The sequence below is a fragment of the Pristis pectinata genome, chromosome 11 (genome assembly GCF_009764475.1).
Source record: "Pristis pectinata isolate sPriPec2 chromosome 11, sPriPec2.1.pri, whole genome shotgun sequence".
Classification (NCBI taxonomy): domain Eukaryota; kingdom Metazoa; phylum Chordata; class Chondrichthyes; order Rhinopristiformes; family Pristidae; genus Pristis; species Pristis pectinata.
The window spans coordinates 33,663,650-33,691,546 of record NC_067415.1 but is presented as its reverse complement, the minus strand read 5'-3'; the positions used below and the strand labels follow the sequence as shown (position 1 = coordinate 33,691,546).

The following is a 27,897-nucleotide window of genomic DNA, read 5'->3' as shown; positions in this document are numbered from 1 at the left end:
GGCTGACCCTTTATCTGCACACTTGCAGTTTGTATTGACAATCCTAATTGCCAAATTCATAGGAAGATCAAAAAATCTGGAAACAAGAATGCAGGTAGGTTTCAAATATTTCTGGAAGTGCTATTCAGTAATCATGAGGCAATGTGAAATTCTTCTGATTTCATCAAAGAAAGATGGATAATGCCCTCTAAAGAATGGTGTAACCAAGGTATTCTGCTTATTTCTAGGCCAGGAACGTCTGCAGAACTTCAACTAATAGCTGTTGGTTGAAATAATGGAGTTGAATCAGAGATGACCAACAACATTATGAAGTTCTATTGCAGGGGCAAATTCTGAGATAATGCAGTGTGAATTTAATTGTTGTTCTTTCTTTAATAACACACCAACTGTGTTGTATCAGACAATTTAGATATTTATGTGCTTGGTATGGGTTATAGGAATCACACCTCTTTACTGAAGCCAGAAGTACTGTACTTAGTTTCATTTGAAACTTGGTATCTTTTCCTCACTGATCCATCTCTGCTTGTCAAGGAAGGGATGCAATGAAAACACTGCCCAACACTGTAACCAGCATTGTTACTCATTTGACATACTGATGCTTATTTATTTTTGTAGTATTCCAGATGTGTGCTCAGTAAATAGTGTGCATAATTGGTATTAAGGGTGAAGTGTATAAAACGTCCATTCTGATTTTAGCACCCAGCCTCTCAAATGCAAATATATCAAATTTAATTTTTTGGATGATGTGCTTCATTGAAAATTTCATGGTGAGCTGCACCCCCATGGGCAAACACATGGCAGATGTAGTACCAGATGTGCCTGTAGGTGGCCCTATGACTGCAGTTTTCAGTTTTAAGGGCATCACAGCTTCCTCTGATGTTGAAGAGAAATTGGTAATGGTGTAAGCATGGTTTTAGATTTTGTTCTGAGGGAGCTAACTTCAAACTTAAAATAATTATTCTAGAATGTTGTACAATTTTTCACACTAGCTGCTGTTCACGCAGCCAACCCCCCCCCCCTCCCCACTCCACTCCTCACTCCCCGTCCTTCTTCCCACCTGCTCTATCTGAATTTCACACAATCTTGATTCCCTGAGGATAAAGCCATGGGGAGTTGTCCAATTAAAAACACCATCCACAAAAGTAAATAAGATCTCCTCCTATTCTCATTCACTTCTAAATTTGTTCCAAAGTAAATTTTTCAACACCCATGTTTCATTGGAGAATCACTTTGTAATATGGTGGTATGATCAGGTGTAACATTGGTTTAAGACCCATGATACCCAAACATGGATGATTTTCTCTGTGCAGTGGAGTGTGGCAAGGTTGTAAGTACACAGTATACAGTTCCGATACAGAGAAAGTGAAGAATTTATGGGGAGTTTTTATTTTCCATTAAACTCATAAGAATATGTTTTTACAACAATTAAAGATGATCCTTGAATTGGTTGCTATTTATATAAAACACAGTAGCTCAGAAATCAGAATATTTTAGCATTATCTCTGGAATAATTATCCTCTTGGAGATCAGTGTGCGGGACTGATGTACAGAATATCCACAGTTGGTGCAGGAGTAATTAGCTTCTGATGTATTATAGATAATGTCTTTCCTTTAGAAATGCTTGCATAAAACATTCAGCTTGCTGAAATGCTTGCATAAAACATTCAGCTTGCTGTATTGATTAGCTTCGCTCTGCAATGGAACCAGTTGCACTGCTTTATCCTCTTAATGTGCTCCTGCTGAAAGCTATCGGATTGCACACCACTCAAACAGTACAGATTTTCTGACATCATCAAAGCAGACAAAAATACTTTGGTTGTTACTAATCAGATTCTTGATGCAGGAAAGCTAGTAGTATTTCTGTAGAAGCTAATTGAAGGAATGAAACCAGATACATTATGCAAATGTTATGTTCATTTCTTCAATTATCCTTACAAATGCAATGATGTTTCCCTGTTATGATATTTTGTTCTGTTTCTCCTTTTGGAAGTTCCACCTTTCCTCTGCTAAATTGACTGTTGCTGGGATATTACTATATCACAGGATACATTATAGTCAAGCCTGAACTTATCCCTGAGTAACAAGTGCATAAACACACTTTCCAATAGCAGGCACAGGAAAGCAATCAGGGATGGGAACCATTGCCACAGTTAACGTTAGTTTTCCACTCACTTTGCCACCTTTGATCAGCAGCATTCATGAATTATGCATTCAAAGTCATAATGCATTCAAAGCTGTCAGATTGCTGAAAATGACATTGTATTAACCCTATAATAGCTGGGTTCCCTGTGAGTCTCCAGTGCCTGCACTGGTGCTGACTATCTCTCCTGTAACTACCCTCCTCCCAGTTGTCTTTATATTTATGTTTTTCTTTCAAACATTGATCCATTCACTTTTAAATTATGTCATAGTTTCTACCTCATTACCAACTCACAGTGAACCCCACCATGGTGTAATACTCCTGTTCAGGAGCTGCGCTCTTTGCCTAACAGTTGCAACAATCTTTATAGGATTATTCAGCTTTCACTCCCCCTCCCCCTTTCCAGCTGCTTGTTGTTTAACACTGCCCTCTCCTCCCACGCTGTAGCTAAAATGAACATTGCTCCCCATAACCCCTCCTGCACCCCCCTCTCCTCATTCCTCAAACCTGATTTGCCCAATCCCAAGACTGCCTCCCCATTATTCCCATCACCCCATTTTCATTCCTCACCCCAACTTTCCAGTCTCTTTTTCCTCATTCTCTTTGCAGCCTCCCCATTCCCATTCCTCAGCACCTGAAAGATGCTGGGAGAACCTGGGAGACTCGCATGGAATCTGGTGGCTAACAACTTTGAATCAAGGACAGATCAGGAATCAGCCTAAGAGTGTTTCCTGTATAGTTTTGTCCCATACTGAGCGGCACATTTACTCACTAAGGCAATGGTGAGATGCTTTGCCCTTTGCCCATGTCATCCTAATACTGTGCGTGATTTATCAACTGAGAGGATAGGCTGGTGACCTTGTTTCAAACCTCTCTATCCATTAGTATCGATTCAACCCTGAGGAGGTATAGGAGAGTGCCATCTGACCCCAATTTGTTTGCATTAAACAAATTGATGGCCTTCCTTCTGGTGAAAAGCAGCCTGGCTTAGCAGGCATCATCGATAATGCTGTACATTTGCATTTATGCTTGCTGCATATCCTCTATATTCCACGCAAGTGAAAGTTAGTTTTTTGTCTGTGCAAATCATACTTGATGGTTTGAGATCTCTTAACAGAAATCAATTCAGTGCTTTAGGCCTGGTATTCTTAACTATTCTGCAACTTTTAACTCCAGTCTCTCTTGATAATAGCTATGCTGAAAAGCCAGCCATTCTGCCAGCTCACCAGTATTGTTTTCAGTATGCTGTCCAAGATCATTCTGGGCTACCGTCAGGTCCCAATCAGCTTAATAGACAATATTTTTATCAAAATTTAATATGATGCTCATATGTTATAAGCTAGAGACATTTATTGTCATCCTTTCTGTGCCTTTGAATGTTAAACTGTGTTTACAGATATGAGTTCACACGAGTACCTTTCCTTCCAATGCATCTGGTAAAACTATTTCTAGAAAAATCACAGTGTAATAACTTCTTGAATTTGCTTGAATTCAGCAATATTGTGCTAATTATGATGTGAGGGAATGAGCACAGTAAATGAAGACTCACTGTTATATGGTGTACTTGATTTTCACTTTCAATACTTATTGCTATAATTTTAAAGAAAACAGGATAAAGTAACTGCATCATTGGAGAATGGAGCCTGTCTTTTAAGGGTTGACTTCAATTGTGTCATCTACCACTTGTGTACTTTAACATGTGTGTTTAAAAAAGGATTTTCCCCTACTCCACAGAGAGCACAGATTGGTGTGGCACCACTGACCATTACTTTAGTACGAGAGGAGGTCATCGACTTTTCTAAGCCCTTTATGAGCCTGGGTATTTCCATCATGATCAAGAAGCCCCAGAAGTCCAAGCCTGGTGTCTTCTCCTTTCTCGATCCACTGGCATACGAAATTTGGATGTGCATCGTCTTTGCCTACATTGGAGTCAGCGTGGTACTATTCCTGGTCAGCAGGTTCAGCCCATACGAGTGGCACACGGAAGAACCAGAAGATGGACAAGATGAATCATCAAGTGATCAACCGCCCAATGAGTTTGGCATTTTTAACAGTCTTTGGTTTTCTCTGGGTGCCTTTATGCAGCAAGGATGCGATATTTCGCCAAGGTTGGTCATTTATCTATTAACTCTGTGCATTTTATGGTCAAGCCTGATGCCATGGTGCATATACATTACCTTTTCTACCCTTAATATAAGTATACCCTTTCCAAAATTTATTTGAATGCTTCCACAAACGGTAAGGTTCCAAGGAAAATTACTGCATTTTTATAGATAAGTGAAGTGTGTGAATGACCTCTAAATCATCATTTACACATTTCTGCACGTAACTTATATACACCATGCGTAGACCGTAAAATGCATAAAGTTATGCTGATTTTGTCCCCTTGGAGGACTACCGTGTGTTTGCTGCATACCTTATTTTACGGTCAATCGTCCAGGTGTATATAAAATTTCATTGTTTTCTGATTTGCACCCATTTCTGAAATGGAAAAAATTGAACCCTAATAACCAAAGTATTTTGTTGAGTAACTTTTCACTTCTCAGACAAAAGTGCTCACTTTGGACCAAATGTGAATATAGATCTCTAATATATGAAAAATTTTACATCTGCTTAGACTTTTCTGTCAACTTTTTCCATTATGATTTTCTATAGTGACATTTGTAATGGAAACTGCCAATGTAAGCTTGTCACATTGTAAGTATACTTCTCTGTCAATGAAGGCAGTAACTCAGTTTAACTCCCAGGGAGATCTATTAAATGTATTAATATATTTTTATAAGGAACATTTACCCTTAACAATGTTACAGAAAAAATCTAGAGCTGTAAAATTATTAACAAAATAGGTCCTAGTAAAAAATGTACTGTCCCTTTAATGTACAAAGAGCACCCAAAGTAATGTAGATGGCTGACATTCTGAAACTAATATAGACATAGACAATGAGCCACTTGTGAGTGGATGGTACCAAAGCTATTGGCAAAGGACACAGAGGAATTATTCATGTTGAACAGTATACAGATTGTAAAATTTAATTAATGCCTCAGAATTTTTCTAAGTTACTTTTAGAAGTCTGGGAGAAAATTCAGACTTAGGGTTCTGATAAGCCAAAAAGCTTTCCATTTCTATGATAGCATTCTGTTTTGTAACAGCCAGCTTCAGTTTCCTTCAGCTCAACTGGCAGGACTTAGACAATTCCAGATATATTTTCCAATTCATTGAAGTTGGTGTGAAAAGACAGTAATTGAGACAGAAAGATCAACAATAGGAATCAATGTTTTATTGATGCTGTTTTGACTGTGGGTGGCCGACATAAAACATGCAAATTGATTAGAATAAAATGAAAATACTGCATATGCTGTAAATGTAAAATAAAAAACAGATAGAGACGTAAGAGACTGCAGTTTGGAATCTAGAGCAAAAACAAACTGCTGGAGGAACTCAGTGGGTTGAGCAGCATCTGTCAATATATGTTGCTTGACCTATTGCATTCCTCCAGCAGTTTGCTTTTTTGCTCAAGATAAAAATAGATAATACCAGTCCTCCCCAGGTTACGGCAGGGTTCCGTTCCTGTGAACTGTTCACAAGATCACAAGACAAGGGAGCAGAAGCAGGCCATTCGGCCCATTGAGTCTGCTCCAAGGAAAGGGAAATAGAAATGAGAAATGGGGAATGGGGGAAGAAGAAGAAGAAAAAAAAAGAAAAAAAACTATTCTAATCCCAATTACCGGCTTTATCCCCATATCCCTTGATATCCTGACTATTTAGATATCTATCTATCTCCTCCTTGAACGCCCCCACTGATCTGGCCTCCACTGCTGTACGTGGCAAGGAGTTCCACAAATTCACCACCCTCTGGCTAAAGAAATTTTTCCTCATCTCTGGTTTGAAACTGTACCCTCTAATTCTAAGATTGTGCCCTCTGGTCCTGGACTCACCCACCAAGGGAAACAGCCTAGCCACATTTACTCTGTCCTTTCCTATCAATATTGTCCTATCAATATCACAACCCAGACAGTTCACAAGTCAGATGTACAGCTGTGGACCAAGTTCCCAGGAGGCAGAAAATGTCTGCAACCCCGCAACATCTGGCAAATCCATCCCACCAGTCTCCCAAACGCTCATTCATATGTACAGGCTGTATATAAGTCAGGAGCTTGCATCTTGGGAGGACTTGTGTTGGAGATGCTCAACAGGTCAGGCAACATCTCTAAAGGTAGAGACAGAATTCAATTTTCAAATTGATGAGATGAAAACATAGTAACGGAGCAGGAGTCGGCCACTCAGCCCATTAAGCCTCCTCCACCATTCAATATGTTCATGGCTGATCATCCTGCTTTCTCCCCATATCCTTCATTTTCTTTAGCTACAAGAACTGGATCTAACTCCTTGAATATGTTTAATAATTTATCCTCAACTGCCTTCTGTGGTAGAGAATTTCACAGGAGGGAAGAAATTTCTCATCTCGGTATTAAATGACTTACCCCATACCCTTAGGCTGTGACCCTTAATATTGAATTACCCACCATCAGGAACACCCTTTCTGCAAGCAGTCTGTCCTGTCCCATCAGGATTTTACAAATTTTAATGAGTCCGCTCTCAACTTTCTAAATGCCAGTGAAGATAATCCCAGTCATTTCGATCTGTCTTCATACATCAGTTCTGCCATTCTAGGGATCAGTCTGGTAAACCATTCCTGCACTCCCTTCACAGTAAGGATATCCTTCCTCAGATAAGTAGACCAAAAATGCACACAATATTTAAAGTGTGATCGTACCAAGGCCCATACAATTGCAGTAAGAATCCCACCCCCTCCCACCCCCACCCGCTCAAATTCTCTTGCTATGAAGTCCAACATATCATTGGCCACCTTCACCATTTGCTGCATCTGTATGTTTACGTTGTACCTCCCACCTTTCCTAATCCATCGCCGTTCAGGTAATCTGCCTTCCTGTTTTTGTATCCAAAGTGGATAACCTTACATTGATCTACATTATACTGTACGATCTTTCATCAGAATTGATTAGGAAAGGGCTGAAGGAGGAAGTAGGGGTTGTTAACTCTAGGAGGGTTCTTGGGGTGTAAAAATACACGGATAAAATATCCAGGGATCCACGTACAGCTTTATTGCTTCTAATCTATACAAATGGCCTGGATTCATGCAAATGCATTGGTAGCTGTTACCAAGCTAGGAAAGGTAGCAGAGGCTAATGAGATAATCAAGCAATTACAATTATACCCAGGTAATTTTCACTACTGGGCAGTTTAGAGTAGGTGATAATAGAAATTAAGTGCATCTTCCACATTAAAAGGAAACATCCAAAAGCCAGCACAATGGCACAGCTATTAGAGTTGATGCCTCACAACTCCAGCAACTCAGGGTCAGTCCTGGAGTTTTCATGTTCTCCCTATGTCTGTGTGTGTTTTCTCTGGGTAGTCCAATTTCCTCCCACATTCCAAAACGTGTGGTTTGGTAGATTAATTGGCCACTGTAAATTGCTGCTAGTGTTTAGAAGAGTGGTAGAATCTGCAGGCGAGGATGTGGGGAAAATAAAATGGATTAGGGTAAATGAAAAACACTGATGCTGGAGGAACTGAGCAGGCCAGGCAGCATCCATGGAGAAAAGCAGGCGGTCAACGTTTCAGGTCTGGACCCTTCTTCAGCACTGAAGATAAGAAAAGGGGAAGCCCAATACATAGGAGGGAAAAGCAGAGCAGTGATAGGTGGACAAAAGAAGGGAGGCAGGGTGGGCACGTGGTGGTGATAGGTAGATGCAGGGAAAAGATAGTGATGGGCAGGTGCAGGGAGGATGGGAGACCAGATCCACCGGGAGATGGGTCAAAGGTAAGGAGGAAAAAAGGGGGTTAGAAAAAAGAGATAGAGGCTAGGAAAGGGAAGAAAAGAAGAGGCATGGCTGGGGGGGTGGGTGCGCAGGGGTTGTGGGGATTACTTAAAGTGGGAGAATTCAATGTTCATGCTGTTAGGCTGCAAGGTTCCAAGACAGAAAATGAGGTGCTGTTCCTCCAGTTTGCGTTTGGATTTCTCCTGGCAGTGGAGGAGGCCGAGGATTGACATATCTGTGATAGTGTGGGAGGGGAATTTGAAGCGACTGGCAACGGAAGATGCAGATCGTGGTTACAGATGGAGCACAGGGGTTCTGTGAAACGGTCACCTAGTCTGTGTTTGGTCTCACCAATGTAGAGGAGGCCACACTTGGAGCACCAAATGCAGTAGATGATATTAGGGGAGGTGCAGGTAAATCTCTGTCTCACCTAAGGACTGTTTGGGTCCTTGGATGGAGGTGGTGTAGGGGCAGGTGTTGTACCTATGGCAGGGGCAGTGGAAAGACCCCGGGGTGGGAGCAGGATGGATGGGGAGGGAGGAGTGAACTAGGGAGTCGCAGAGAGAGCGGTCCTTGCGAAAGGCAGAAAGGGGTGGGGAGGGGAAGATATGCTTGGCGGTGGAGTCCCATTAGAGATGGCGGAAGTGGCGGAGAATGATGTGTTGGATACGTAGGCTGGTGAGATGAAATGTGAGAACAAAGGGGACCCTATCCCTGTTGGGTCTGGGAGTAGTGGGGGTGAGAGCAGAGGTGCAGGAAATGGCAGAGATGTGGGTGCAAGCTCTCTTGACCACAGTAAGAGGGAAGCCACAGTTAGTAAAGAAATTGAACATCTTGGATGTCCTGGAGCTGAAAGCCTCATCATGGAAGCAGATGCATCAGAGGCGGAGAAATTGAGAAAAAGGGATTGTGTCCTTGCAAGGGACAGGGTGGGAGGAGCTGTAATCGAGGTAGCTGTGGGTGTCAGTGGGTTTGTGGAAGATGTCGGTGGATAAGGAATCTCCTGAGATGGAGAAGGAAAGATCGAGGGAGGAGAGAGAGGTGTCAGAGATAGTCCAAGTGAATTGGAGAGCAGGATGAAAGTTTGTGGCGAAGTTTATGAAACTGTTGAGTTCCGCACGGGTGCAAGAGGTAGCACTAATGCGGTCATCAATATAGTGGAGAAGGAGTTGAGGAATGGGGCCGGAGTAGGCTTGGAACAGAGACTGTTCAACATAGCCGACGAAGAGGCAGGCTCATGCGAGTGCCCATGGCTACACCCTTGGTCTGTAGAAAGTGAGAGGAATCGAAAGTAAAGTTGTTTAGAGTGAGGACAAGTTCAGCCAGGCGGAGGAGAGTGTTAGTGGAAGGGGACTGGTTCTGTGTCTGGTCAAGAAAGAAGGGCGGTGAAGCCGTCATGATGGAGAATGGAGGTATATAGGGACTGGACATTCATGGTCCATTCCTCCTTACCTTTGACCATCCCCCGGTGGATCTGCTCTCCCCTCCTCCGCCGCACCTGCCTATCATTATCTCCTACCTGTATCTACCTATCACCACCTTGTGCCCACTCCGCCTCCCCTCTTTTGTCCACCTACCACTGCTCTGCTTTTCTCTCCTTTATTTTGGGCCTCCCCTTTTCCTATCTTCAGTCCTGAAGAAGGGTTCAGACCTGAAATGTTGACCGCCTGCTTTTCTCCACGGACGCTGCCTTGCCTGCTGAGTTCCTCCAGCATCATAATGTTTTTCATCTAGATTCCAGCATTTGCAGTCCTTTGTTTTTCATGGATTAGGGTAAAATGAATGTAAATGGATGGTTGATTGTCAGCATTGACTCAGTGACTGAAGGGCCTGTTTCTGTATTGTATCTCTCTATGACTGTGAGTATTGTTGTGTAAATGACTAGAGCACAGTTTGAAAGAGATCTTGTAAAGTAATGGAATCAATTCTGCTAATACCTAAACTTTGCAGAGCAGGAATCAATAAGTGACTAGCATACAGAATGTGAGTTCCTCCAGCATCAGTGTTTTTCATCCAGATTCCAGCTCTTCAGTCCTTTGTTTCTCTATTATATATGCCAGAGCTGATCACTGCTTTGATTCGGCCTCATACCGAAGACTGCATTCATATGCGATCACTAAAGCACACAAGAAAATCCATTCCCTAGATACAGTCCACAAAAAGGGCTGCTAGGCAGATGCCCGGTGTTAAAGAATTTATCAAGTAAGTTCAGAGGTTTCAAATAATGAAAAGCAATGAATAAGAAGGGAAACTGATGGGTGGAATGAAAAAGATTAATCACAAGTTCTGACTTCACATTAAACAGTAGCTGCAGGATGAAGGGACTTAGATAAAAGGCAAAGAGTGATTAATACCTGGAATAGTCCTGCTCTCCCTGCTATGGTGGCAAAAACCCCAGGGTTATCACAATGAAGTTACGTGCTGCAGTGGTGAATCATCATTCTCGGGAGGAATGAGCTAAATAACCTCTTGTATCATTTTATTTTGGTGATCCATCAGTGCCATGGTTTACGTAAATCAAAAGACATTCATTTGGTTAATCCGCAGATACCATTTGACAATTAATTTAGGATTATATATATATCAATGCCTCTTCTTAAGGAAAAGTCATGATGCAGCATTTGTACACTCTTCCAAAAGGATGTAAGATTGGATAGATAACTGCTGGGAAATAGATGCTACACATAGCAACTCTGGCTCATCATAATACTGCACGACATACATTAGGACTGAGGAGCATTATAATAAGGTTCATGCACAGACCAGGGTGATGATTGATCAGTCCTTTAATGTGATCAAACAGCAGTTCAGTTATTGTTGCCATTGAGCTGACTCCATCAAGAAAGAGCATGAAGTGACTGCCAAAACCTTTGTTGCGTGATGAACAAACTTGCTATTAACACTGTTGTTAACATGCAGATTGTTGATGATCAGAAGGCGTAAGGATTAGGGGTGGGTTACTGGCAACAAGAGAATCGTGACACATTTTGATTGACCTTCTTTCATAAAATTATTGCAGTGGACCATTTGTCATACAAATCCCATCTGTCTGTTGTTTTCCTGCACCTCACCAATAAGTTATAAACCAGTCACTTGATATTTACAAAACTGGCAAAGGCAGCATGATATTTTAATTAGTAATAGTCAGGATTGCCAAAAGTGTAGAGCACAATCAAAGAAGAAACATGGATACGTTTACTTAAACTTATTTGATATGTCCTTATGCCCTGTGCTGGTAATGTAGCTTATGTGCTTGAGAATGATATATCAAACTCTAACTAGTTCTGTACAAAGATTTGTGGAAGTGATGCAGTAATATGAATGGATGAAATTAATTTATTGTATGTGTGTGGCCTTGTGAATCTCCTAATGACTGGAGATCAACAATGGCTTCAGCATGAGATCATGTTACCTCAACTTCATGAAAGCATTTCACCTCTGAGACAGCAGAAGATCACAATTTTACTCACCAGGATTTGAACACTAAAACAAGGTTAACATCTAATCTAGCATTGTCTTGTGAGGGAATGTTACCTTGACAGGGGTGCTGTCTTTTGGATAAGAGGTCAAACTGTGGTTCTGTCATCCCTCCTAGTGGGCTGAAAGATCTCAGGGAAGAGTAGGGAAGTTGTCCCAAGTTTCCTAGCCAAACTTTTCACCTTAATCAGTGGTCTTTTGTAGGAGCTTGCCAAGTGTAAGTTGATCTATGCACCAACAGTGAATGTACTTCAGAAGAAATTCTGAATATAAGGTGCTGTATAAATAAGCAAGTTCTTTCACTCTTTACCCATTTTGTGATTCTCATGAAAAGTAACTGTAAAGTTGAAATGCAAGACTAGAAGGACAAGTAAGGTTCCCAGAGCAAGATTGCTAATAAATAGGAATAAAAACACAAAATGTGAAAATACTTAATAGGTCAAGCAGCCTCTGTGGAAAGAGAAAGTCTGTTAATGCTTCTGATCAATGAACATTTATCAAAACTGGAATAAGTTAGTTATAAATGTGCTTTAAGCTAGAAAGGAAAAAAAATGGTGGTTGAAGAAGAGAACTGAATTTAAAAGAGGGATGAAATAACTTAACAGTAACAGTGCAAGGTGAAAGAGGGCTATAAATGGACAACCAAGTGAACAAAAAGTCAGTCAGGAGGAGGTGATAGTGGGTCAATGATTATCTAAAATACCTGGAAGTAGAAGCTGTGATTCTAGAAATCTGTAATTGAATTGCTGACCTCTAGGGTCATAATCTCAGGATTACTCCCTGTGCCACATACCAGTGAAGGTAAAAAATAGGAGGATAGGATGAATGAACCTGTGCTAAAGAGCTGGTGCAGGAGAGAGGGCTTTAGGTATTGGGATCAGTTCTGGGGCAAAAAGGATGGGTTGCACTGAAATTGGAAGGGGATCAACCTCCTAGCAGGAAGGTTTGCTGATTCTACTTGGGAAGGTTTAAACTAATTTGGCGGGTGGGAGGTTAAGAAACATAGTAGCAGTGAAGCAGGAGAGCGGAAAGGAAATCATGCAAGTCCAGTGGGCAAAGCAGTCAGAGGCAGGTGAGGGAGCATGGGAGGGCTCGCAGGCTCAACTGCATTTACTTTAATGCAAGGAGCCTCACAGGTAAGTCAGATGAGCTGTGAGCATGGATCAGCACTAGGAATGAAATGCTGTTGCAATCACAGAAACGTGGTTGAAGGAAGGGCAGCTTAATGTTCTGGGGTATAGAAGTTTCAGACGTGAACAGAGGGGAATGCAAAAGAGGAAGAGTAGTCACAGCACTAACTATGGAGAACATAATGGCAGTACTTAGGGAGGATATCCTCAGTTGTATACGGTAAATGGTAGAACATTAAGGAATGTTAATGAATAGAGCGACTTTGGGGATCAAGTCCATAGATCCCTGAAGGTGGCCACACAGGTAGATAGGGTGGTGAAGAAGACAATATGGCATGCTTGCCTTCATAAATCGGGGCATAGAATATAAAAGTTGGGACATTGTGTTGCAACCCTACAAAACGTTGGTTAGACAATGTTTGGAGAATTGTGTGCAGTTCTGATCGTCACATTATAGGAAGGATGTGGTTGCGCTGGAGAGATTGCAAAGGAGATTCTCCAGGATACTGCGTAGATTGGAGGACTTTAGTTATGGGGAGAGGTGAGATAGGCTGGGTTTCCTCTTACCTCTGGACCGAAGGAGGCTGAGGGATGACCCAATAGAGATGTATAAAATTATAACACATGTAGATAGGGTAGATAGTTGGAATCTTTTTCCATGGTGTCAAAAGCAAGGTTTAAGGTAAGAGGAAGGAGTTTTAAAGGGGATTTGAAGGGAAAGAGTGTGGTTGATATCTGAAACTCACTGCCAGAGGAGGTGGTGGAGCCAGATACAATCACTAGGTCTAAGAGATGTTGAGATAGGTACGTAAGTGGGCAAGGCATAGAAGGATACAGACCTAGTGCAGGCAAATGGGATTAGTGTAGATGGGCAAACAAGGATGGCAAGGATGTGATAGATCGAAGAGCCTATTTCTGTGCTGTCCAACTCTTTGACTCTATCTGAAATTGCTAAGATTGATGTTGGGTCTGGAAGGCTGTGATTGCCTTGTCAGAAGATGAGGTGCTGTTCCTGGAGACGTACAAGACATCAGCAAGAATACTGTGTGCAGTTCTAGTCATTATGGTATACAAAGGTTGTGATTGCACTAGAGACATTGCAGGGGAGATTTACAGGGGTATATCGGGCTACAGAAATGCCATTGCAGAGAGACCAGCTAGGCTGCAGGTATTTTCTTTGAAACAAAAGAAATGCTGGAGAGATTTAATTGAGGTGTGTAGGTTAACACAAAGGACCCATTTTCTTTTGCAGAAAGAGTAATGGCTGGATGATGTTGACTTAAATTAATTCATAGAAGGATTAGAGCAGAACTGAAGAAAAAACATTTTCATTCAACATGTAGTTGTGGTGTGGAACTCACTGCCCAAGGGGGTGGTGGAGGCTCTCACCACATTCAAAAAGTATCTGGTGGAGCATTTGAAGAGACAAGGTTACAAGACTGTGAACCAAGAAGTGGGAGGGGATTAACCAAAATGGTATCTTTGGCTGGCATGTACATAATGTGCTGCATGGCCTCCTCCTGTGCTGGTCTGGTTACCAACCTCACCACAGAGTTGGAAATGACTTTGTTATTTAGTTCACAGACCTGAATGAGCTATCAGTAATCAAACTTAGCACATTTGTTTTTCATAAGTACAGAATTATTTTTTAATTGGATCCCCATAAAGGGTAAAACAATGAATTTTCAATCCTGTTGAAAAATTCCTGGAAGTACTGTTTACTGTTTCTATTTTATTTGTCTACGCGATAAAGACACTTTACTTGCATAACTACACTGAAGACATTTTGAGCTTTTCTGAATACTGGTATGTGCAAATTTAGTTTTTCGGAATATGAAACATCTGCAGTAGTTGCTAAAGTTTATACATTTAAAGCCTTTTCTCAGAATCCTGTTCTAGTACTTTTCTAAACCAGATTGTTATTTTGAAAGTTATTTTGAAACTTTAAATTATAGTCAAAGGCATAGGCTGAAAATGTGTCCTGGGCCATTGTAAAACATACTTTAATAGCACACAAAATGTTGTATGCTTGTATTAAATATCAACTAGTGTCTTCTGAAAATTTAAAATAATTTCATGGTGCTTAATGGCCATGTATTTCTGAGTGTAAGTCGCATGATATATAGCAGGTGCTTATTGGAAAATGAGCAGGATTGCCGACCCATTCATTTCAATAGGCGGGAAGTCATGGATGGTGCCTCCTGACATTTTCCAGTAAGCCGCTCACTGCATGCTAGAAGCCTTTATCCTCTATTATGCCAGCTGAGCACTCGAACCCTGAATGAGGATATTTCATGCCAGAATGTTTTCATCACGTGTTTTCTGTAGGCGAGGGATGTAAGTATTGGAGAGTGGAATACCTCCTTACTTATACTGAATGGGGTCAGGAGTGGGTGAAGTGTCAGATGCAAAGGAAAGCCTCTCAGGTGAATCATGACAACATGCTTTAATCCCAACCTGCATAAAAAAACTGCATCAGACAATTACTACGCAGTATTACCAATGATTTGATAAACAGATCTGTGAGTGAGAAACTGATAGACAAATGTAATAGATAGGAAATAACCATAAACAATATCATACAATTAATCACCTTACATTTGCATCAAATTCCACTTTCTACAACATAAATTGATTCCTTATCTTCTGTTAAAATCAGAGAAATTTTATAAGCCTTCACTCAATAATCTATCAACAATAGTTTTTAGACTAACTTGTAAAAATATATTTCAAAGTTAATAACATTAGAAATCAAGTTTGCCGTAAGTGATTTGCGTAATTAGCAACTTTAAATTGTGAATATAATTTTTTGAGATAAGGAAACAAAGACAAAAATGTGTGCCATTCAGGATTATATGTCACAATCAGTTACTTACTTGTTCATTAATCAAAACACAAAGCTGTGTATGTGGCTGTCAGCCCAGGCTCCCATTATAGAGCATGCAGCTGCAAGACATCTTTGTATTAGTCTCCATTGAATGCACATCTGTGCTCCCTTAGAGTCGCATCTCTGACAAAATTTAGTCAATCACGTGATTAAGCCAAATTGCTGAGGCATTCATAACCTTGGCATCTGAAAAGAGGCTGCATTATTTTAATTTGTTATCTGATTTGTAAACCAATTTACAAAACCATTGAAGAATTAACTGTGTTTGTTAGAATAGCTTCTAAACATCCAGTTTTAATTTGTAATGTTCTCTTTTAAACCACATCCTGCCTCTTGGAAAATTTCCGCAGTTTAGAAAGTAAGGCACAAATCCCAGGTCAATTACTCAGAATGTAAAATGGGAACCAGCCAGCTGCAAGCACGTAATGCTATCACATATCATTTGATAGCTTTTATTCGCTCTTTAAAATACAGGTATAAAATTCTGTTTTTGCATTTAGGTTATCATCTCCATGCTTTTTGGTTAAAGGCAATGCTACTCACTAATGTGGTTCTGGCCCCCAATCCCAAGCAGTGCTTTGCCTGAAAATCAGTTCATGATGTATGATAGGGTAACTCTCTCTGGTTTAAGTTACTCCACTGACCAGTTTTTAATTACCTTTTCCTATACCTGACTACATGGCTCAGAGCCAGATTTTGTCTGATGACCCTCGTGCTAAGAATCTTGTGATGAATTACAAGATTAAAGGAGCCATATGACTGCTTCCTATGCAAGGATGAAGAACATGAATTATGTAATTTAAATTGTAACAAGGCAAAACACAGAAATAAAAAAGTGTGCTCAAAAGTTTACCCAAGAAATTAAATTGCTTAAGTTCTTTTAACCTAAAAACTATTTCTCCCCCCCCCCCCCCAAAGTAAAACATGATAATGACGGTTTCCAAATCATCCGTATTACTCCAGAAGTTTGACTGATACTTCTTGGCATTAATCACGATGCCACCCTGACATAGTTTCCACATCAGAGATTGCACTGGTTGATGTCAGTTTCCATCCAATTTTCCTTTCAGAGCACAAGTGCAGATATAGATCACTTTGTCCTGGGGTTGCCTGTTGGACAGTCTGGGACAATAGGGTCTTAGCAGCATTGCACTAAACTAGGATACCTGCCAGGTGACTAAGTACTTGCCCTTATTCTTAAATCCCTTTGCTGAACCCTCTACTCCCTCTGTGCACACCATGCCACCATCTTTTCAAGTACTTACCTGGTTACCTGTTGAATCTGCTTCCAATATCTCTTCTGAAAATGTATCTCAGATCATAACAGCTGATAGTGTAAAATGTTTTTCTTCATTTCCCCTCTGATTCTTTAGTCTGCTTACTAACTCTACCGCTAGTGGAAACATTTTCTCCCTATTTTATCAAAATCTCTCTCAAATTTTAAATTGTTTTTTTTCCTAAACAGTTAAATGGTAATGCGCTTAACACACAAATGTAGTTGTTTCTTTAAATTTGCTTCATAATAATTAGCACAGGTTACTGACCTGATGCCACACTGTTTCCACTGCCACACTTTATCTTCACCAGCTTTCGAGTTGCCTGTAGCTCTTGCTACAAGTAACTTAAGCAGCTGAATAAATGTAAAGGTTGCTGCTCAACAATGATGCTACTACAGCAAAAGAAGCCTGTTCGGGCAAATCTCAGCCTGAATTCACTGCCCCAGAGAGTCGTGGAGGCTAGCTCATTAGAAGCATTTAAAGTGGAGGTTGATAACTTTTTACTTAGAGGTTGGGGGATTGATGGCAATGGGGATCAGGCACAGAGAAGATGAGGCCTGGGTCAGATCAGCCATGATATTGAATGGTGGTGCAGGCTTAAGAGGCTGAGTGGCCGACTCCTGCTCTCATTTTCTTGTGTAGAAATTGGATTTCACCTGCTTTTGGTGCATTAAATGTTTACCTCACAAGGCACTAATGGCCATTCAGATTTCCTGCAAAAATGCATGAAATTAGGCAAATGATTTGTAACTTGTGCAGTTCCTGTTGCGAGCTGCCTGCAGAGCTCACAGCTGCTGCATCGTCGCTGTGCTGACCATTGGAAGGTGACTCAGAGTTTGAATAACTAACTCGGCAGCGCCAGAACAGCTGCAGAAAAGGCTGCTGTGGAGAAGCGGGCACACAACAATCAACTGTGTGTCTGGGTCCCACTCACTCGTACTACACGATGGTTGGGCACACCTGATTCTGTGCCACGTATCGACTCCACACCATAATGAAGTGCAGGATTCCAAGGGGCCAGTGAATGCAAAGCACAGCTCAGAACTGATTTGAATAAAAAGGCCGCAAACAGCGAGGAGACAATAACCGATGCAGATTCTATAATCTAACCCTTGAAAACTGAAAAGGGCAGGTGCTGTTCCTTTAGCTGATGCCTTGTTGCAGATACCTGTGTGATGTACCCCTGGTTTCCATGTGACTGATAAGCAAAAGTGCAGTTTGTTTACAAAAGCTAATTTCTGCTGGTAATGCAAGAAACATACTGTTGGCAACCATTGGCATCTTTGGGTGGGAGACACTAGGAACATAGTAAATTGTGCACAGACATGCCTGGTTTAATTTCCTGACAGGTGTGATTCCACCCAGAAACAATGGCATAAAAGTAACTTTATGCAGAATTGGCACATGAACAACACACCTTTTAGGCTTAGGGTAATTAATACATATGATGACCAACCTTTAAAATCAGATGGGGCTCCATGTCTCCATGTTTTTCAGGGGCACCATCCACTTTTAGACATGTATATTGTTGCTGCCCCTCTGCCCCCTCATATCAGCGCTCAAGGGTCAGTTCCCATTACTAAATAGGCTATTCCACTATTTACTGGCTCTATCTCCTCAGCTTTATGATAACCTGATACATAAGTAAACTGTACCAGTGTGGAATTTAAGAAGAAATTCACAAGTTCTATCCTCCTAATTATAAAACCCATGCTATTCTATTTTGCCAGTTCATGTAGTGAACTCTCTATCTAGTTCCACTCCCTACTCTCTACTCACACCCTGGAAATCTTTCCTTCCCAAGTATGTACTCAATCTGTTTTAGCTCAATCGAAAGGAAGTGAGCTGATGTTTGCCTTGGTGGTATGGGGTGGGGTGGGGTGGGGGGGGGGGGTGATATTGGAATTGATTTTGGTAACTTTGTACTGAGGAGAGTTAAGTTCTCACAGTCCCACTAGAAAGTAACCATAATGGAATGTTGAGTAAGAATCAGCTGCAGTCCTTTCATTGTCAAATAACCTGTAAGCACTGACTGACCAGGTTTGCATAAAGGGGCGAAATGGTGTACCCAAACTACCTACTATTCCCTTTAGTTTGGGATCACTGCAAGTTCTTACGTATGCTGCCTGAGGACAGTATCAGTCAATACCTTCAGGATTTGAGAGGAGAAAATAGTTTCCTTTAAAGCATACATATGTCAAGGCCAATGCAGTTTGAGCAAATTTGTTGCATAGTTGAAAGGTGTTTTATTTTTCTATGACTGCAAATGCTCGAAATCTGTTTTCCAAAATTTTCTGTTTTATCTTTCTAGTCATATATTTCATCTCTGAAAATGAAAACAAACAGTAAAAGAATTTCCTCTTTCCAGTTTTGTGAATGCTAACCTTTGTAGTTACTTAGTCATAAGGCATGGCCAAATATAGCATTAATATTGTGCTGGTCTTGTAACAAGGACAAAAAATTAGATCATAGATGCAAGTTCATCCACTCTATACTGGCATTACCTTCACCAAAATATTTTAAGCAGCGAGCCACAGGAAAGCCATTGTTTGGTAGAAGAAGTGGAGCAAACCTCATGAAAGTGCCTCCTTACTAAGTCAACATTACTGTGGAACAGAGGCTTATGAGCAAAAGTAGGAAGTGCAAAGTAACTTTTTTTTCCAAGGTCAGGTCGTTGTTATATGTATTTGACATTTTGTTAGCACATATTACTTACAGCAACACAGTAAGCAGATGACATTTTAGCTCAACCCTCACTGTAGGTGTCTAACCTGAGCTCACCTTAAGGAAAGCCTTCAGTATTTCCTAGGAAGTCCATGCATTTTGGGGACAGTACATTTGGAGCTATATTAGCTGCTACAAGCCAAACGTATGGATCATTGTTAGGTCACAAGTCCTGTAATATTCCACCATATGTCAGCTCACTTTCATTTCATAGAATCCCAAATCTGATTGTGTTGATTTTACAATTGTACATTTATTGATACTCTGTATAAATCTATTGAAATGATGTTAATTGAAACTTCCTCTGCTTGACTGAGTGACCATGGAGAAAGTTCCTTTGCTAGTAGTTCAGTGAAGAAAACACTTCTACACTGTACCCTCTGTGGTTACAGTGAAAGTAGAAAGTGCAATTTATTGGTTACACTGCAAAACATGCTTTCCCAGTCATGCTTTTAAATTTACAAGCTCACCATTAGATTATTAAATAAAATTATCTTTAATGGATGTATTTTCTCCATCTGATACTTTTAGCAATAAGTAGAGGTGAGTATAAAGCAGTGTGTCCAGTATTATATGCCCTGTGTTACATTCATGTCCATTTTTAGCTGAAATTACCAGCAGGAGGAAATAAAACTCATAATAATCTTGATATAAATCAATTTAGAAATATGTAAGGTACTACTATTTAATTGTCTGACTGTATGAATGCAGTTATAATAAATGTACAGTCAATGCAGCATGGAAAGGAAGGACCTTTAATTTAGTTCATGATAATGGCTTCCATTGCAAGGTGGTTAAGGAAATGAAGCCAAAACCAAAGTGTTAAGCTTAACCACTGTTTTGTAAAGATCATACTAGAAATATCAGAAAATAATTTACAATGGTAGGAATGTTTTAACTGCCTGATATGTAAGATGTTCTTGTGCTTCTTCTAAGGAAATGTTGCTGACATGTAGTGATTTTATGTGTTGATGTTTGTTATTTTGTTCTCTGTATCTCTGTACATTCATTGTCTCAATAAATCAATATTTACCATATCTTCATGTTTTGGTTTCTTGTATGATTACTTTTTGTTGTCTTCTATCTTTCTCTCTCTCTCTCCATTTTTGTGGTTGTGCTGTGCTTTTTACATTACAGTTTAATTTTCCTCCTTTTAGCAACCAAGTAATTATCATCAAAGTGTCTGGTTAATCCTTTAACGCTGTGTTGTCAAGAGAGTCACATTTTAAAGCAGCAGTGTCCTGTTCATTTACTTACTTATCTCAGTAGACATATGTGCAGATAACTGTGCCTTGTTAAATGATTCATTTCTTATTATCCAGTTTGTTGCTTGAATTTAGTTTGGTAGTCTGGGAAATAATTTCTGTGAAGTTATTATATATGGCTGACAAAGAATTTTTTCATAAAATTAGCTTCTCTCTGAGAAACATCATTTTATAAAGAAGTCAAGTAAATAATTTTCTATAAATTCTAACTCTAGACACATATTTAAAGTAAATACTTCTAAAATTGAGTTAACAATCTCAGGATTTAGCAACCTCAAAAACATCTACTGTAAAGAACACTGCAGCTTTAAGTGTGACTTTCTCTGTGTATACATGGACCACATTTGTTGAATCACTGTGTTAATGTGCTGCAGGTTATAACAAAGTCTGCCATCTTTTTTAATGACCAAAGGCAGGGTGAAAATTCAAGTCTACATAATTTTCCAATCCAATGTTTTCAGCTGCATGAGGATCAATGAATTTTGAGGATGTGTAATTTTTTTTCAACATTGATACTATTATTTCAGGTGTAGCGTAAAAACAAGCAACATGCATAGTATCCAAGAAAAATTAAGCATTTTGATAAAGAGCAGCAGGTTTTACTCTCCGGTTTCCACTGTTTTTCCTCCCAGGAGCTGTTTGCACAAAATGATGTCCCTCCATGCATCTTGAAACCACCATGAAAACTTGCTTGAAGAGTCATTTGATGTTTGCTTCCCAGACACTCTACATAGCATTGTTCCCGATTGATCTTAAAGTGAAATATCTGTATACTTCCAAAATGTAAATCAGATCCCAAAAGTGCTTTTTGTAAAATACAAGCTAATTTTATTCCACTTATTTTTGTATATTATTATTTTGAAAACTGCAAAAATGTCCATAAGTTGAATGAAAGTGTTTCTATAAAGATGTACCATGGCAAGTTAAATTATGATCCCTTTATATTGAGAGGACCGGCAACCAATAAAAAGAAAGCCCAGGGACTGGAAGCAATGCACCTGTACCTGATGGAGTGCTGCTTTCCATTAGAGTAAATGGAAGGGAAATTGCATGACTTCACTATTTCTGACTCCTCACGTGATCCCAACAGAAGACAGCATGTTCATCCCAGCCAGCTCCAGACTACACTTATCACTGGTCCTGTAAACATGTATTTTTTTTCAAAGCTACTGCCCTTGGGTCAGTTAAGAAAGCTGAAGCTTTTTAAATAAAGGTTTGTTAAGTAGATTTGAATTTGAAATGTTTCCAGTGTAGGAAGATAAAATATATTTCAACTTGTGACAGTTGATAGAGTACTGTAATTTGTTGAATTAGTTATGCCATTCTTATTGTACAGAATATTATTTAAAAGATGTATATTTCTTTAAATATTTAGATCACTGTCTGGACGCATTGTCGGAGGGGTATGGTGGTTCTTCACTCTGATTATAATTTCCTCCTACACGGCCAACCTTGCTGCTTTCTTGACTGTAGAGCGCATGGTGTCACCCATAGAAAGTGCTGAAGATCTCTCAAAACAAACTGAAATTGCTTACGGAACACTGGACTCAGGCTCAACAAAAGAGTTTTTCAGAGTAAGTCTTTCTGTGGCTGACAAGATTAGTGTATTGCCCATGGCAGTGAGTTACATTAGCAAAGTAAATCAATATTCAGTCAGATCAAATACAAAGACATACATATGTAGTTGGCATGAAATAGCAGAAAGTGGGAAGTTACAATAGTAGCAAAAGACTGAGATGATTAACTTCTCTCTGTCACACAGTTATTTTTGTGCAGCTGAGGGTTGGAGGGATTGATGTATTTGGTGAACAGTAGGCCTGAATTGACTAAAAGAGAAAGAATGGATACTTTTAAGATTTGGTTATTCTGCAAGTTATGGAAAGTTTATGGAAAGGTTGAATAGATGGGTTAGGAGTCGTTATCAATTAGGAGGAGGAGGTTTGAATGGATGAAAACTGTTTCGGTTGACAGAGCAAGATGATGATTCTATTGATTTACAAACTGATACGTACATATGGAATTGTTGTTACACATTGTTTCATGGCATGTTTGTCCTTTTCGATAGCTTATTTCTTTCTGATTTGTTTGGCATTCTTTTGTGCTCACTTCCATGCGCCATGTCGTGTTCATTACCTGATAAATGTTCTGGCAAAGGATCTCTTCAGGACTGCTAAATGTATTTTACTGAAGTTAATGGAAACAAAATAGTTCATCCAAAAATCAGAAAACGGTGCAGATGCCGGAAATGTGAAATAAAATCAGGAAGTGCCAGAAGGACTCAGTGGATCAGATGCTGTCTGTGGAAAGAGAAACAGAGTTAACGTTTAAGGTTGCAAGCTTGTCATCAGAACTTAGCAAGCGAGGAATTAAATTAGTTTTAGGTTGCAGGGATGGTAGGGGAGGGATGGTTCGGATAAAGGGAACATCTCCGATGGGGGAGGACAAAGTGATCCCAATATTTACAGAACTGTGTACCTAATAGATTAATGGCGGAAGTTAGAGAGAAAACAAAGTAAAGGACACATTAAAGCCATGAAATGCAGGTCAGAGTTGTTGCTGAAACCTGAAACTAAAAGGAGAATGCTGAAAATGCCCAGCAGATCAGGCAGTGTCCGTGGAGAGAAAGAAACTGTGTTAATATTACAGGTAGATGATCTGTAGAACTGGCCAGTTCTGATACAAACAGGAAAGCAGGTTAGCTGAAATTGTTGACTTCAATACTGAGTCCCAAAAACTGGAGAGAAAATGTGATACTGTCCCTCAGGCTTGCATTGGGCTTCACTGGAACAGTGCAGTAGGTGATAGAGAGATAGGACAGAATGGGATGGGATTGAAGTGACAGGCAACTGACATTCAGGTTTCTCCAGTGCAGAGGAGACCACATTGTAAGCACTGAAAGCCGTACTTGATTGGAAGAAGTACATGTCGATCATCTGGAAGGATTGTTTGGGTCCCTGGATGGTGGAAAGGGTCAGGAAAGAAGGACAGGTGTTGCATCTCCTGTGGTTGCATAGGTGAATATCATGAGGAGTGTCGGTGGAGATTAAAGAGCAGTCTAGGGAGTCGTGAAGTGAATGGTCCCTTTGCTGAAAGGGAAGGAGAGGGAATGGTGTGTCTTGTATCTAGGAGAATCTCGGTGAAAGTACTGGAAATTGCAGAGGTTGGTGGGGTGGCAAACGAGGACAAGGAGAACCCTATTCTTGTCCTGAATGGAAGGAGAGGAGGTGAGAGCAGAGATTGGAAATAGATGATGCATGAATGAGGGTTCTGTAAATTATGATAGAGGGGAACTCATTGATAAGAAAAAAGAAAGACATCTTAGAGACACCTGTGTGGAAAGTGTTGTCATGGGTCCAGATAGGATGGAGGCTGAGGAAAGGGGGGATTGGATCAGAATGCTTACAGGGAGAAGATTGAGAGGAAGTAAAGTGAAGATAACTGCAAGAGTCCATGACGTGTAATGGACATTGATCGTTAACCTGTTCCGAGATGGAGAAAGAGAAATACAGGAAGGGAAGGGAAGAGTCAGAAATGGACAATATGAAAGTCAGAGCAGTGTGGAAATTCAGCAAAAGTAATGTAATTATCAAGTTCTGTATGCATGCAGGAAGCAGCAACAAAAGTCATCAATGTACTAGAAAAAAGAGTTGAAGTCGGGGCCTAGTCAGAAACAAGGATTTTTCCATGTTCCTCACAAAGATGTAGGCAAAACTTGGGCCCACGTGAGTTCCTACGATTGCACTTATGATCTGAAGAAAATGAATGGAGTTGAAGGAGAAGATTTTAATGTGAGAATGAGTTTAGCCAGGTGAATGAGTGTGTTCATGGAGGGCAACTGGTTGGACCACTGTTTAAAGAAGAAGCAGTGGGTCCTCAAACCTCCTTGTATGGAATGGAGGTGTAGAAGGGTTGTAAACCCATGGTGAAGTTGAACCAGTTGACACCAAGAAACTAGAAAGAGTAAAAGAAGCGGAAGACATGGGAAATGTCATGGATGTCAGTGGGAAGGGATTGGCCAGATCTGCTGTGTTAACCATCTCCACTATTCTCCTTTCTGTTTCAGGTTTCAGCAACAGCTCTAACCTTTATTTCACAGCTTTAACACATCCCTTTGCGTTCTTTCTCCCTCTCTCCCTCCCCCCCTCTCTCTCCCCCTCTATTTCTCCAACTTCCCGCATTAATCTTTTAATCAGATACCTCCATAAACATTGGGATCACCTTGGCAACCCTGGCTCAGTCTATCAGAGTTATTCCATTTGTCCTGTCCATCATTCTCTCACCCTCTCTGCAACCTAAAGTTAACTTGATTTCACACTTTCCTGGTTCCAATGAAGTGTCTTCAGCATGAAACATTATCTTTGTGTCTCTCTCCACAGATGCTGCCTGACCTGCTGAGTGTTTCTGGCATTTTCTGCTTTTATTACAATCTTTGTAGAGTGACCTGCATTATTTGGTAGCCTTGGCAAACTGATCCATTAAACGACAACATGACGCAAGTAGGGTGGAGCTTGCAACACAGGTTCTCGGCAAATAGTGATCCTGTCTAACATCAGTTTCCCACTCAGGGAAGGAAAGAAGAAATTAAAAATGAGACGAATTCCTTTGTCGAGCTTTCCAACACCTGTAAATAGAGTCAGTTTAGATGTTTAGATCTAATCGTACAATTAGAACCAAAAATACAGAACATGCAGCAAATGCTCTGCTACTAGTTCAATGGTGCATCATTTAAGCTCTCAGTAATAAAAAAACATCAAAATTGTAGAGAAAGAACACTTTTTTAAACATGAAATTTAATAATACTGTTCCACCAAATGTTAAACTGAAAATAATATCAAAAATTAGCACAATCTAAATGTAACTGATCTACTTATTTCTCCTGGCCTTGAAAGCTCCACTCTGTCTCAACTTCCAATGTGTCTGTAACTCATTGTTCAACAAAAGGCCTTGAACACATCTTCCTATCCTCACCAGCTTCCATTTGCTCTTGATTCCTTCACACAGTGAACTGGAAATTCCTTCAGGCCTGTTTTCAGGTTGGGAAAATGTACACTCAGAGTTCATGCTACTACCAAGAGGCCTGACACCAGCGCCAAGTTATACCTTGTGCCTCATTAATATTAATTGGACCTGTTGTGCTTCCACAGGTACCTCACCCATGTAAGAAAATGAATATCAGGCCACTTGTCTCACTTCAGCAGCCTAAAGACACGTCCCAAGCAGGTGAATGGAAAAGATACTTGGATGGGGAGACAATGGGAGATAGGGGAGCATGACCTTGCAATCAATTTTTTGGCATTTTTAAAATTAAAAACTTAACAGCTATCAATTGAGTCCAGAGTAGAACAAGCTTGGTATCTAATGTCAGCAAGGGAGTCCAAACAGGAATAAGGAGCCCTAACTCCTGTTTCAAGTGACCGTCAAGGGTGCCTTAAAAATTGCCTGACCTAATACAGTATCATCTTACAGGTGTCTCTTGGGTATAGGACTTGAGCTGCAAAAACTGGTCCTCTTCACACCTATTTTTTCCATTAAATGGGTGTCAGGGGTTCAGTTTCCACCCCGTAACATCAGAATATTTGTGGTTTACAAATCACTCCACAGCTTTGCCCAGACACCAAATACCTGGCCATTAGAAACCAATGGTCTCCCTCGTGGTCTCCAGTACAACCCCGTTTCCCACACTTCACCATGAGTGGCAGGCCATTCTTCTGTGACTGTTCTCTGGAACTCTTTCCCAAGCCCTTCCTCCTTGATAATTCTCTCCTTCATTTAAGATCCTCCTGCATATCCTTCTCCCTGACCTCGCTTGCAGTCATCCTTCTGAATGCCTCAGTTATTGTACAGCATCCATTTCTCCTCTGATTAAGTGCCTTGGTGTGTTCAGTATGTGAATGGTACTATGCAAATCCAGGTTGTTGTCGCTGATTCCAATTTGCCTTTTCCAGAGATCAAAAATAGCAATATATGAGAAAATGTGGGCCTACATGAAATCTGCAGAACCTTCTGTTTTCACCAAGACCACTGCTGAGGGTGTTGCCCGGGTCCGTAAATCCAAGGGCAAGTTCGCTTTCCTTCTGGAGTCCACAATGAATGAATACATTGAGCAGAGGAAGCCGTGTGACACGATGAAAGTAGGAGGCAACCTGGATTCCAAAGGATACGGAGTGGCAACGCCTAAGAACTCCCCATTAAGGTGGGTGGGATAGTATAACAATATGTCATTGTGTTGTTATAGTATTCCACCTACCCTGATGTCCCTTGTATTTTTTTTAGATTGTGTGACTATGGTATGTGCATGATTTCATTTCACATTTTGAAGAATGCGCAGGTAAAGAGTGTTCCTCTATTACAAAAAGAATCACCTGTACTTTTGTTAGTGGTGCTAAAAGCTTTGGGAGGAGGGAACCAATACTAATCCACTTTATTATCTTTATGACACAAGCATGTGTGAACTCGAATGTAGAACTCAAGTACTACACAGCAACAAAACTTTCTTTTCCATTCTAGTTGTCCAAAATTTAGAAAGAAGGAAGTAAAAGCTTGTATATAGTACCCTATCCAACACCTACAGTGTGTAAAGGTGCTATACTGCAAGTGGTTTATTATACTTAGCAGTACCTGCTGTTATGGTGGTTAATACATATTTTCTAGAAAATGCAGTATTATGAAACTTTTAATTTTATAGGACCAGCAATCATAAGAACTGATGAATAATTTTTATCTTCAGTTTAAAATAATCTTATCTAGTAAGTAGTATACTATTTTGTGCTTCTATACTCTGGGCAAAACAAAAACTGCATTCAAAGTGGATGCCTATCAGGATATAAAAGCTACAGTGCTGCTGTTGTATTGTTAACCCATATTCCCATCTGGTACAGCACCCACTGGGTGATCATAATCACGGAATTATCCTTTATGAGTTCAGGTGTTGAGAGTGTTTACGCAACCCTCCGGTCACAAATAGATAGTCTGCTGTCATAACTGGTTTTGTTCAGATGCCTGAGATCTTTGGCAATGTTTCTTAGGAATCACAGCTTCACATCATTAGTTTGTTTCCTCTTCAGTGTTTGTGCATTAGGAAAGGCAGTAGATTGTGACTGTAACAGAGATTGTTGGCTCATGGATTTGATATAACTGATTTCTGAGTTTAGATATG

General features: G+C 40.3%; 1 protein-coding gene across 5 annotated transcripts in view; it reads left to right on the top strand.

Annotated features, from left to right (window-relative positions):
* The window catches only part of LOC127575732 (glutamate receptor 4), a 169,944-nt gene that overhangs the window by 134,660 nt on the left and 7,387 nt on the right, over window positions 1-27,897 (top strand). For 4 of the 5 annotated variants that reach the window (XM_052025734.1, XM_052025732.1, XM_052025735.1 and 1 more), the window contains 3 exons: window positions 3,875-4,248; window positions 22,117-22,315; window positions 26,687-26,934. In XM_052025734.1, the coding sequence (XP_051881694.1) occupies window positions 3,875-4,248; window positions 22,117-22,315; window positions 26,687-26,934 (821 nt within the window). Of the gene's footprint in view, window positions 1-3,874; window positions 4,249-22,116; window positions 22,316-25,885; window positions 25,962-26,686; window positions 26,935-27,897 lie in introns of those variants that run through there. The other variant, XM_052025736.1, reaches the window with a different exon arrangement.